This window comes from Montipora capricornis, chromosome 6, assembly GCF_036669925.1.
Source record: "Montipora capricornis isolate CH-2021 chromosome 6, ASM3666992v2, whole genome shotgun sequence".
Lineage (NCBI taxonomy): Eukaryota > Metazoa > Cnidaria > Anthozoa > Scleractinia > Acroporidae > Montipora > Montipora capricornis.
In genome coordinates, this window is record NC_090888.1 from 59,255,441 (window position 1) to 59,268,377 (window position 12,937).

The 12,937-nt window shown below is 36.3% G+C and overlaps 2 protein-coding genes across 2 annotated transcripts; both read right to left on the reverse strand.

Annotated features, from left to right (window-relative positions):
• Nucleotides 1-5,049: 5,049 nt before the first annotated feature.
• On the reverse strand, nucleotides 5,050-5,850 carry LOC138054225 (ATP-dependent DNA helicase PIF1-like). The gene has a single exon (XM_068900715.1). It carries the CDS (start codon nucleotides 5,848-5,850, stop codon nucleotides 5,050-5,052), a length of 801 nt encoding a protein of 266 aa, XP_068756816.1.
• Nucleotides 5,851-6,029: 179 nt separating this feature from the next.
• On the reverse strand, nucleotides 6,030-9,329 carry LOC138054226 (uncharacterized). The gene is made up of 4 exons (XM_068900716.1): nucleotides 8,126-9,329; nucleotides 7,335-8,000; nucleotides 6,165-7,130; nucleotides 6,030-6,034 (listed from the first exon to the last, which is right to left on the reverse strand). The coding sequence occupies exons 1-4, from the start codon at nucleotides 9,327-9,329 to the stop codon at nucleotides 6,030-6,032; spliced, it is 2,841 nt and encodes a 946-aa protein (XP_068756817.1).
• Nucleotides 9,330-12,937: the final 3,608 nt, after the last annotated feature.

The window sequence follows — 12,937 nt, forward strand, 5'->3', positions numbered from 1 at the left end:
AAGTTTATCCCTGTTTAGGGGGGTTAGTGTTAGGATGGGAGACCAACACAATAAACCCCTGATAAAAAAACAGAAACATCTGACCGAAAATACTATTAACGCTAACAAATGCGAACTCAGCAAGGTACAGATTTTGTTAGCTTGCTTTATGCAAAACAAATATTGATGAAAAAGCAAATAACTATTGATACACAGTTTTCAGAAAGAGCAGAAGGAAGTTTCCCGGACGGTCGATCGAGAATAAAATATTTACGACATGAAAACAACATTAATTTTGAACCGTGAATATAGAATATAAAAAGTTACGATCAGCGACAAACATTTTGGGAGATTTTTGCTACGTTCAGGTAAATTGCAAAATCGAAAGTGAACTTTGGCCGTAGGATAGGAGTTAGCTTTCCAATTTTTGGCGATGGCGAAAATGAAGATGTTTTTGAATTTTTGGATAATTTAAGCGTGCTGCCACATTGAATGGTTGGAACGATGACGACTTGCCAATTGCTCTTCCGCTGTATTTGAAGGGAAACACTGGGACACTCAGTTGGGTGATAAGTGGATTTTCTCAGAGTAATGGTGGGTGTGGCAATCCGAAGAAAAAAAAAGTTTAACCCTTTCAGCCTCGTGGGGTTGTTAATGGGGACATAGTTTTTGAGTGAATCTAGCTGTTGTCAACCTTTTCAGCCCCGTGGGGTTCCCCACTGACGAGTAAAATCGTCTGGCGTTAGACAGAGTAAAATCTATAAGTGGCACTATTGGGAGTTAAAGGGTTAAGAATGCAATAGGTACTCCTGGCAACTCCTACAGTGGAAGAAGGAGGCCAGGGGATTGAATGCGAATGCAGCATATTTTTCATTCACTCTCAGGGCCGCTCGATTCTCTAAGCCGGCTGTGTGGTGCAGTGGGACATTCCATTTATAATCCGAACCTCCCCTATGGATGATTAGATCTCCTACTGGTTGGATTTTTGTCGGAACCCTTTGAAAAAACCTTTCCTACCCCTTCACTTTTTTGTCGGTGCCTTTGAAAAAGATTCCTACCGGTGGAATTCTGATGGACCTCATCCATAGGGGGGGGGGGGGGGGAGTCGGATTATAAATGGAATGTCCCAGTGGAACTTAGTTGCGGGGAGCAAGTAAAAACCGATGAATTTAGGTTTCTTCATTGTTGAGAGTTTAATTTAGGACACACGGGGAGACATTAGATTTTAGACGTTGTACAACATATTTAGTTATTTCTTCTATACAGGTAAGCTTGAAGTAATTTCAATTTTTTTCAGTTTAAAGCTTAGTTGGTTTGGAAGTGAGTTGATTTTGGCGGAGAAAAGCCATATTGTAAGTTCGAATTTGATCAGCGGTTTAGCTTGTGTCCTTAGCACCCAGTTTCGCGCGGCTCAGCGAACATGTGAGACTTTGCCCGCCATGTTGTTTTGTCATTTGGCCGACTTCACAGTTTTACCGTATCTGAAGAGGTTCAAGCGGGTTTTGTAAGTCAGTTTTCAGAGAACCATTTGTGTGTTATTCGAACCATTATACTAGCCATATTTTTCCTTTCGTTTAGAAAACGTGAAAGGAATTGTTGCGTGACAAGTTTGTAATATCCAATAACTGTAATAGGACCGCGGTAAAGTTAATAATTAGGACAGTCTGAAGCACGATTGTGTGGAATCGTCTCAGAAGTGTATTGTAAACCATTCAAGCTTGAAGTTGTCGAGGAGTTAAGTCTTACATGCGTGTAATACTGAATAAATCCGCTTAACGCGTTTGGAGTTTGGACTTTATTCTGTCATATGGCAATCTCTGTGGTTTTGGAGGGCATAATTGTTTGTTGCTCGTAGGCTTCCTCTTGGCCTGATCGAAGATCAATGTTCTGTACAGTTGCTTGGTCATGTTTGGGCAAACTTCCATTCTTCTGTCAGAGTTTATCAAGGTACTGTCAGTGTAACGGTTCACTGCTTCTGATTTAAGGTGTTTGTAAGATACTTTTGCAGTCTCTTGATATACATGTAAATCTTTTGGAATCGTAGATCATAGCAGGAGCCCATCTGTGTTTCTGACCATAGATGCCGAGCATTTACATGATCAGTAATGCTCATGGATCATTTCGTTCATTGCTTCATCCACCATGGGAACACTTGAATACACAAATAACCAGCTTCCAAAGACAGTGGCGTCACGGCTCAGATGGTTAGAGAGTCACACTGGTATCGCAAGGTCATGTGTTGAGACCCTGTTGAAGTCCTGAAATTTTCAGGCTTTTTTACACAATTGCTATAATCGTTTTCATAACTGCGAGGATCATAACTTCACTTGAGTTTTTACTTAACAGCCTAAGAATTGTTCTCTTGTTGGATGTACATTGTATTTCTGCTGAAAAAAAAGGAAATGAGAAAACTTTAAGGACTTTTAACTTTTACGGAAGATGAATGTGGGTTCAACTTGAGTGTTTTTGGTTTTAAAGGAATTTACATAACAGACAAAATATGCAAGCAATGGGACAATGAAAAGTGTGAAAAGATATTTTCATATCAACAACTGGGGACTTTTGAAAGATGTATTTTTCAGCATGTAACATGCAAACCAAGAAAAAAGAAATCAGAGTTCCTTTGGTAAGAGTGTTACCTATGATCCTCTAATAACTACATGTCGTTGATGGAATTTTCATCCTAACTCCCTAAAAGAGAAAAAGATATTTAATAACAAGGCTCCAGATTTTATTTTTATGAATAAGTATTCCTTATTGTCAATAAGGTGGGCTTTAGAAAGATTTCTTTTATTGTTTTTACAATAGTAATAATAATAGTAATAATATTAATAATTATTATTACTTTTATTTTATTTTATTATTTTTTTAAAGGGGAACTGAAGGCAAAAAAAGAAGCATTTTTTGTTTACACTTAAGACCATACACAATTAAGTTTTCAACTTTTTTCCTGGCATATCTGTCGCTCTTCCACCTAAAAAAAAAAAATTATTCCAATTTTGGGCTATTAGCATTGCGGCTCAGAGTGGAGGAGTTAGTGGTCATTTTTGCAGCTTATGATGTATGATATGGGGAAAACATGTGAGAAGCACTGTTTAGACTGATGTTTGTTGTGAATATTGAGTCCACGAAGAAACAGCAAAGCAACGAAGAAAATATCCACAGCAGCACTTGTGTTTACTTTGTTTCTGTTGATTATGAAATCTCTGTTCCCTGTATCATACCTCACAGCAAGCGGCTGACTTAGCTGACTTAGTTTTTGAGCCCACCCTGAAAAGGCCAAAAAAGTGGGAAAAGCCCAACTTCGAACGTAACTTTGTCGCAAAAAACAGGAAACGAGAAGAAGTAACTCCACAAACTTAACTTTACTTATGTTAGGCTAATTTCCAAGGAAAAAAATGTTGGAAAAGTTGTTGCTTTTGGCCTTCAGTTCTCCTTTAATGGTGGTCTGAACTGGAACGTCATATGAGAAGCATGCCTGTCGTTTATACTTCTTAAGAGTCCTGCCTCGGAATATCTGAGTAAGATGAAAGATACAAAGTAATAATTATGTAAACTTACCTACTCCTGGTGCAGGGCACAGGCAGGGGGTGAGGCACCATATGGTGGTGCCTTGTAAAATGCTTGTCAACAGACCTCTGAAGTCTCCCATTCTTGTTATGGGAACTTTTAGCTTAGAAAAAAAGATTGTCTCCTCAGGTTCTTGGGCAAGTTTGGAAGTTCTTGTGGCATATAAACATGATCCTTTTTGACAAAGGAATTGATAGAATTTACCAACTTCTAGAAAAAAAATTTTCTTGGTAATTTGAAATTGATTGGCAGATGATTATCAAAATCTCTGCTTATATATTCCAAAAGAATTAATTATTGTGTAACATGGTTTTCTCTCCACTGGTTGGAGAGCCTTAGATTTAATTTGGTTTGCTTAAGTCAAATGATGCCATATAATAACAATAATAATATTATAGATAAATGTTTATAATATTTAAGATGAAACTGATGAAACTTGTCAAGGTGGTGCACCAATTTGTCTGCTTTTGAGGACACTGTGGTAGCTAGATTAGGATTTTATGAATTTCCAGTTTTGTTCTAGCTGGACTTGTGATCTCTTTTCCAGGTCTTTGTGACACCTTTTTTCAAAATCTCTAGAAGAGTTCTTTCATTTTCATCGTAAAAGATCCTTGCATGAAAGTTTCATAATATCATTTTAGTTATAGCTAACAGCATCATGATTCCTGCCAAGACACATTTGTACATTTATGAAAATTTTATATTTACAGTTATTGCTATAAATAAATATTATATGCCTTGCATGACAGTTTAAATAAATACAAATATTTAAATATCTTTGTTATATTTTATGGATATTTTAACAGCATCATGGTCAGAATAGTAGACGCTAATTACAGTATTCTCTATGATGTCAAATTTTGTTGTTTTTAGGTAAATTTGGTCAAGTATGTTTCCTGATGAGACAAAAGTTGGACTTTGTACAAACTGTGAATAACCTAGAGAGGTCATTAAAGATTTTAGCGGTCTTATGCTATCATCATTTAAGTAGTTGATATTGAAATCACCAAGAATGATGTCGATTGGATAAGTGCCAAGGATATTTCGTAGATGACTTACATACTCTATTATATTTGAGTTGTTCTTTCGGTAAAGAAAAAGAACTGTAAAATTGGGACACATAGTTCTAGATCTATTCAAAATTATTACAAATTTCATTGCATTTACTTGTGGAAAGTATTCATGTTCCTTAGTTTCTATTGATCTTCTGATACACAGTGCTAAACTTAAAAATCTATCAGTAGGATGATCTTGTCTGTAGAGAGTAAATGGTAGTAGATGAGATTTTATGTCAGTATCATTGCTATGAGGTACAAGTTGCAATTAGATCACTGTTCTATATGTTTGCATCATACTTGATATCTACACTATGTTTTTTGAGTGATCGTATGTTTAATAGACATATAGTGAGCATTGAATTATCCTTATATTTTTCACTAGTTCCCATGGTTTTTGAGATTTCTCGCAGTCTTTCATATTCTTTATGTACCCGAGGATCTGCTAGATCACATGTTTGCTGTTAATTTTTCCTAGAATGTGAATACCATTTAAAGAGGTTGCTCGGCTCAGTGTAACATATACCTGCCCATAATTGAATGATCTCTGTTTGACCAACTCAAAACTAATGACGAGACTGTTAAGTGACAATCCCTGTACTTTGTGAATGCTAACAGCGTAAGCCAATGTTAAAGGGAATTGCATTCTCTGTATTTCTGGAGAAGAAGGTTTATTTGGATGTATTTTAATTTTTGCTAGGACAGGTTCTATGGGTACAACTCTGTTTTGTCGCACAAAACTGCTAGTACTCTTTTGAATTAAATTGTTGCCAGCTTTGGCATCATCAAATTTTACATAGATAATGGTGGGTTTTTTGTTATTTTGGTTTACTTCAATTCTGACAACAGTTCCTAATTGACCATTTATAAGTCTATCTGCAATATCAATGTTGTTGGTTAACATAACTCTAGCAGATTCCTTTATACAGATATTAGCATCAAGTCCACCAGTTTCAGACCTGGGTCTAGCTAAAATTCTGTTAATATCTTGCTGTGATACATTAGGAGGGTACTGATCTGTGGCTTTAAGGTTAAACAACTGTGCAGGTATTTGGTGCAATTTCATTTCATTGTGTCGATTGACCGGATTATTTTCAGCCCAGATGTGAAGAGCATCTGATGGGTAATTAACATCTGATGGATCAATAGATCTAGATTGGATGCACTTTATATCTTCTTCAGTTTGAGTTGCTGTACGGAACCTATTCAGAAGTTCAGCAAATGGTTGGTCATCCTTTTGCCTCATGATATCAACAAGTTCTATCATTGTGAATAGGTGCCATGGGTGGCACAAGTTAAACACATCATTTTTGTAATTTTCAAAAACAGGTTTCCTGCGTATTGGTGGTAGTTGATACATGTCACCAATAGCAAGAATGCTAATGCCTGCAAACAGGTGAACATTTGATGTGCCAACAATTTCTTTTAGTCTTTGGTGGATATGAAGCAAAGTATTGTTAGCAACCATAGAGATTTCATCTATTATGATCAACTTGAGGTCAGCTAGTAACATTCTCATCTGCGTTTTCTTTTGGTCAGACATTGCAGATAAATTATCACCTGTTTCTTTGGGAATTGCCAAGGCAGTGTTTATTGTTGTCCCATCTATGTTAATAGCAGCAACTCCAGTAGGTGCCATTAAAAGAACTTTAGGTAATTCAGGATTCATCGGAGGATGTCTAAAGGTCTTTGTGACAGTGTGGTAGATTGTTTGGATCAAGTGACTTTTACCAGCACCTGCTCCACCAGTTATAAATAAATGTATTGGTTTTACTTCTTCAGGTTTTCGACTATTCATGTTTTTCATTTTACTTCTACACCAGGTGAGAATTATATCATAAGCATAGCGCTGTTTTTTGTTCAATGATCTAACACACTCCCGTAGTTTATCATCACTAATTTCTGTTGGCTGGTTGTATGTTATCATTCCAAGGTTTGAATGATTCTCAGTTTCTGATGATGAAACAAGATGTGTAGGTAATTGTTCATTAAATGACTCGTTTGGTGCTGAATCATCTTGCTCTTCAGCTTGTAAATCTGCATTTTCCTGGTCATTCATAGAATCATAGCTGGAGTGGATGATATTGCCCTGGTTATTTCGAAGAAAATCAAGTGCTTCTGTAACAGCATCAGCATCAGGCTCAAAATTCTCTCTGTTTCGTTCCACTACAGCTTGTACTTCATGCTCATAGAATTTAGAAGCATATGTTTGATCACTTCCTAAAAGACTTGTTTCATCTCTCCATGGGTAGTAAAGCATCAGGAGATGATGAAAATACAGTTCAGGTTCTTTTGCTTTGTTTGGCTTGTGATATCTTACAACAGCTTTTACTTTTCTACACTTCATAACTTCATGCGTGTTCATTAATCTTATTTTGTCTGGAGGTGATGTATCAGGATCACAATTGTGATGTAATTCAATGACATCGTCAGTTAAAACCTCAGGTTGAGCATCAGCTGTTTCTTGGCAGTCCTTTTTGTATTCTTTATAATAGTATGCAGCAAACTCTGCCAGACATAGCCTATCTACAGAAGGAATACACTGTGGTCTTAAAGTGTATCGATCAATAATATTTGAATTAAAGATATCAGTACTTTCATTATCCAGTTCATCAAGTTCTTCTGGTTATTTTGCAATGCGTACCCTTTTTTCTGGTAGGTCAGTGCTTACAAAAACTGTTGCAGGGAATATTTTTCGTAACCATAGTTCAGGCATGCATCTGTAAACACATTCTTGTGAACTGACTTCTCTGGTAGAGAGGAAAGCAGCACCAATTCTTTTTAAGCTATCCCTGACACTCAAGTTTTCTTTCTTAGCTTCCTTTGCAGCATTCATAATTGCCTGTGAGCATTCAGTCTCATCCTTGGTAAAATATGAGCACACATACGTTATGCACTTGTAGTGGTTAAATACAGGTTGCAAGTCAACGTTCGCTCTAAAACCCTTAATACCAGCAATAAAATAATTATTAATAAAACAGCTGTTTGTTGGTCTTTTAAGGTGCAGCTCATAGTCTGAGTCAGGTGAAATGGATAAAGCCCAATAATATTGCTCTTCAGTTATGTTTACAGATTTGGAAATATCAGCTTCTGTTAATGTAGGATTATAGTTTGCCTTACTGGGATTTAACACTTCGTCTATTTTTTCTTTAACTAGTCTAAGGATTTCTTTTTGTCTGTCTATGGTACTTGTCTTTTCTTCTGGATTTAAATCATCAGAAAGAGGTTCAGCCACAATAGTCTTGTTTGTAAAAAGGTGCCCAAAATTAAACCTACATTTAATGTTTTTGTATTTTCTGCACGTCTTTGAATGACTGTGCTTTTGGTAGGTTTTTACAAGCTCGTGTAACTCAGGGTCTTGACTCTGATCAGGAAGGTATGCCTGCACATGTTCATCTATGAAATGGATATAAGCTTCCTTGGTATCATGTGTTAGTTCAGGGCAATCCATATTAAGGAATGTACGTGAGGAGAGCCTCTCATCTGAAACTCAATGCGGAGTGCATAGTATACTATTTTACCAATTGGGTTTGCATTAGTTAGAAGAATTTCAGTGAAGAATGTTTCAACTCTATATTGAAAGTGCTTAGCAACAACAACAGGATTTACATTCAGCATTGAGCATCTTTCATTATAAGATAAAGCATCAATTTGTTCATTTGTTAGATTTTTGCCTTGTGTTCTTGCAATAATCTGAAAAAGTTCAGGCCACCTAAGGTCAGCACAGGATAATGTCATAAACCATGTTGGTATTCCAAGCTGTTTTACCATAGCTACTACTTCATACATAAATTTTTGCCAATAAGGTGGTGTTCCTGGAATTTGTCTCAAAAATAAATAAGCCTGATCTTGACAAATAAGATTTTGTAAATTTTGCATATTATTTGATCTTATTTGAGAAGCAGTAAGAGGCTGGCCATGCATTTTTTTCAGAGCAATATTGATGCTATCTGATACTTTCTTCTGTTCTATGATGAACTGAGCAAAGAAGAGATATTCAGGATTGGTAGCAAATCTACCACTGTGATGTAAAAGTCTTGCATTGAAGTACTTGACTGGCGACAACTTTATTTCTCGGTTGACAGAGTACCCATACTTTCCTTTTGGAAACAAAATAGGAAATGCTAGTTCTTCACATTGCTTGTCTGCCATGAAGGAAACTGGATGTTTACTTTCACCAGGTGCAATGGCATAGACTTCGTCTCCTTGAGATGATACATTATCATTTTGCTCAACAGTTACAGGATAATCTGGTATTACAGACTGCAAGCAAGTTTCACTTGTTGGTGCTCGATATTCATTCAAAGGATCGTCATTTTCTTCATCTGCGGGTGTGCTGACACTCTCACCATTTTCATTGTTTGAAGAAGTGTCATCACTTATACCAGATTCAGTAGAGTGGTTGTCATTATTGAAAGTTGAATCGTCTAAATTAACATCATTTTGTTGCAATGTTTCAAGATGCCTATCTATTTTGTCAATGTCTATACATATATTATCATACAAGGGATTATTCATTTTGAGCCACATCAGAGCATTTAATATTAGTTGAGGTCGCACAGCTTGAAAATAAACATGTCCTCTAAACTCCATTTTTCTCTTTAGTTTCAACATGATTATACCTGACCTTTCAGGAGGACGTGGCAATGTAGTACATGTTTGATCACATTCAACTGGTATATTGCATATTGCTCCTTTAATCTTCCTCTTTTGGCCTTTAGGCATTACCACTATCTTTTCAAAAACTATCCTCTGTGCTATTAATATTTGTTCTAGTTTTTCTAGTACTGAGAGTTCTAGTGGTATTCTATCAACTTCCAGTTTATTACAAACAGCTTGACATGGTACATGTCCTTTTGAAGCTTTTGCATGGCATGTTCTACAGATGTATTATTTGTCATCAAATGACTTTATCTCAGTGAAAAGACAATGTACGCTGTATTTATTTTGTTTAAGTAACATAACTGTTTTTCTATATAGTATTCGATGACAAACTGAACATATGTAATATGGCCCCTCTCTGATCTTATTCTGAAATACTGATATGTAGTGACCCAATTTATGCTGAACATTGTTTGCCTTTTTTCTAGAAATTTTTGCTGCATCACTTATGCACTATTTTTTGCTTTTTTATAGGATTCATGCTGCAATATTCTTGTTTTTTACTGTTCACGTATTGTGCCTTATTAATGAGTGATTCCATTGCATCATAGTTCCGCTTTTTTTGTTTATTTATCAGATCTTGTTCTGCCGCATCTAGTGACTTGTACCACACTGCTCTGTCATACAAGAGCTTTTCTTTTTCTGCAGGCTCTAGCGATTTGTACCTCTCTGCTCTGTCAGACAAGAGTTTTTCTTTTTCTGCAGGATCTAGAGATTTGTACCACTCTGCTCTGTCAGACAAGAGTTGTTCTTTTTCTGCAGGATTCAGTGATTTGTACCACACTGCTCTGTCAGACAAGAGTTTTTCTTTTTCTACAGGATCTAGAGATTTGTACCACTCTGCCCTGTCAGACAAGAGTTGTTCTTTTTCTGCAGGATTTAGTGATTTGTACCACTCTGCTCTGTCAGACAAGAGCTTTTCTTTTTCTGCAGGATCTAGTGATTTGTACCTCTCTGCTCTGTCAGACACGCGTTTTTCTTTTTCTGCAGGATCTAATGACTTGTACCATTCTGCTTTGCTAACCAAGTATTTTCGTTTGGCACTAGGTTCCATGTTTGCATAACTTTCTCTTCGTTTTTCAGCAAGTGAATTTTTCTGCCTATTGGATTTGTGTTTCCTTAATACCTTTTGCCTTAAAGTGCTTGACAAATTACTGTTACAGTTTAGAAATCTGATAATGTATGCTACCTCTAAATTATTAGTTATATTGATTTTTGTAACATAATTAGCAAGGGCCTGAAGAAGGAAGTTGCTGTCATTGACAGTTTGAAATTCATCTAAAGTTCCATCACTATGGAATATTATTAAGTAGTATTTGATGGTTTTAGTCTTAGAATTGTTCTGAAATATGCAACTTGCACAGTAATTTAAAAACCATATTATAAATCCAGTATTGCCTCTTGTGTTATCCAAAATAAAGTTCTGGAAGAGTTTGCTACTGCTGGATGCACAACTAAATATGCCTTCTTTTTGTGCTGTAAAGACAACATCAATAGTTGCATCATATATTTGAAGTTTGTTTGGAAATTTGCGTAAACAGAGATTTTCATCAGGACATGAAAATTGTTTCTTGTAAAACTTATTTCCATGGTAAATAATTGCTTCTAGAGTTTGTGAATTCCAGTAAGTGCATGCCTTAACCACTGACAAACAAATGCTATAAAATGATAAAGCACAACAGTGTCGAATAAAAGGCTCATTGTTTCTCGTTGAAATATGCACCATTTCTCCACCACCATCAGCAAGTTCTGATTGAGAGATTTCACTGTTCTCATCAACTAAGTGATTATTGTCCTTTTCTAGTCTTGTTATGTGAACACCTATCAGCTCAAACAATGTATTTGAATTTTCATACAGGGTTTGCAAATAACATGTGACATCCTGTATACTTTGTGCTTCTAATAATACACATGTTCCTTGAGAATGGGGCATACCAAATGCATCCCTAGCATGTGAATCAAATATTTTAAATTTACCACCTGGAGTACAGTACATAGAAACAGTACTACATTCAATTGTTAAAAGAAAGGATTGGTAGTTTTGCCTTACTAATGTTAGCAAAGCATCAACCAAAGGCATACAGAAACTCAAACCATGTATAATGGATCTACCATTTATAGTACCACTATAGCTTGAACTGTATTGAAGCTGATAATCTGTATTAAACACATTGAGCACTTCTGGTAACTCAGTTAACAACAGGAAAGTTTGTCTGGACAGTCTAGATAACCCAGAATACAATTCATTACCAATGTTCATGATGTTAATCAAGTCCGCTGATGAGATAATATTATTCCTGTAATTATAGATAAGTGAAGTAAGAGACATTGCTACACACTGAGTGCCTGCATTCTGGCCGAACAAATCCATATTGCCTTGACTATAAGGCGCTTGAATAGTTCTGGTATGATCAATGGGCCCAGGGTTTTTTTCCATATCATTAGAAAGCTTAAACTCTGTATGATTCATCCTATGGTCAACGTTCTTGTAAACAGGTATTACTGAAGTATAGTTACACCTAAGTTTCACTCTTCGGCGAAGAGTTCTAGGTTTTTTCCTTCGATGTGCTGTGCACCATTTCTTTCTCGCTCTCCTCTTCTTAGCAGCAGACCTTGGTCTTACATAAATGTAGTCTAACTTACGATGAAATACACTCAATTTGGTAAATAAATGCATGGCAAAAGATTTAGGTACGTTCTTTTTAACATATTTTCGAACTAATTTCCTGAAATGTCTGCTCTTATGCAAGGCTCGTGATAGCTGTTTCACTGGAATTCTGCTTGGCTCTCTGTCTCTTTGTTGACGCCCTCCTACACATTTACAAATTATAAAAAAACTTAGCATAACGAGATCTAAGTTGCGAGTCATTTACTGATTCTTTATTATCAATATCCACAACAACAGATGGCTGTACGGCATTCTCAAATATGTTCTCCTGTAAGGCTCGCGTTAGCTGTTTCGCTGAAATTCTGCTTGGTTCTCCATCCTTTTGAACAACATATGCATGGCGACGCCCTTTTAAACATTTACGATAAGCAAAGTTAGCATAACGAGATCGAAGTTGCAAATCATTTATTGATTCTTCATTATCAACATCGAAAACAACAGATAGCTGTGCGCCTTTCTCAAATAGGTCACAGTCATTGAATGCATTCAAAATAGGTTCATCCAAACATAAAACGCTGCACCAAGCATGGTACAAAATGCTGACAACATTAGTGAGGATGATTCGAAACGATACAAATAGTTGAATATGAAATAGCATTACAGCTCGAAATACACAGAAATTCAGTAATAGCAGAAAACAAACAGCCATAGTAATACAAATGGATAGAATATTCACCTTCTTTTTCAGAATTTTAACTAATTGCATCCGGCTCGGCGTACTATCTTTCTGCGACTCGATGGCATCACTACTGACTTTGTGATCACCAACTTTCTTCTCTTGGAGGCTTTCACAGTTCTGTGCTTTTCTTGTTTGGTATTTGGTTTCAAAGCAGTTCATATCAGTGTAATTCATATCATGATTCTCATATATTTGCTCATTTAGTGCACATTTGTTCTCAATATAGCTTTCTCTCAGTTCGCGGACCGACCCGGGCCAAAACATTCGCTCAATGACATCTTTTAGTGTGGGTCTACCGCGAACGGCGTGTGCATAAGTGAGTGG

Excerpts from the sequence above, each read along its gene's own strand:
- LOC138054225 (XM_068900715.1), bottom strand. The coding sequence starts at position 5,850 with ATGAGGCAAAAGGATGACCAACCATTTGCTGAACTTCTGAATAGGTTC.
- LOC138054226 (XM_068900716.1), bottom strand. The coding sequence starts at position 9,329 with ATGCCTAAAGGCCAAAAGAGGAAGATTAAAGGAGCAATATGCAATATA. Across the intron at positions 8,001-8,125 it reads AACTAATGCAAACCCAATTG|ATGAACATGTGCAGGCATAC; the intron begins GTAAAATAGTAT and ends TCCATTTCATAG. Across the intron at positions 7,131-7,334 it reads AGAAGTCAGTTCACAAGAAT|ATAGGCTATGTCTGGCAGAG; the intron begins GTGTTTACAGAT and ends TTCCTTCTGTAG.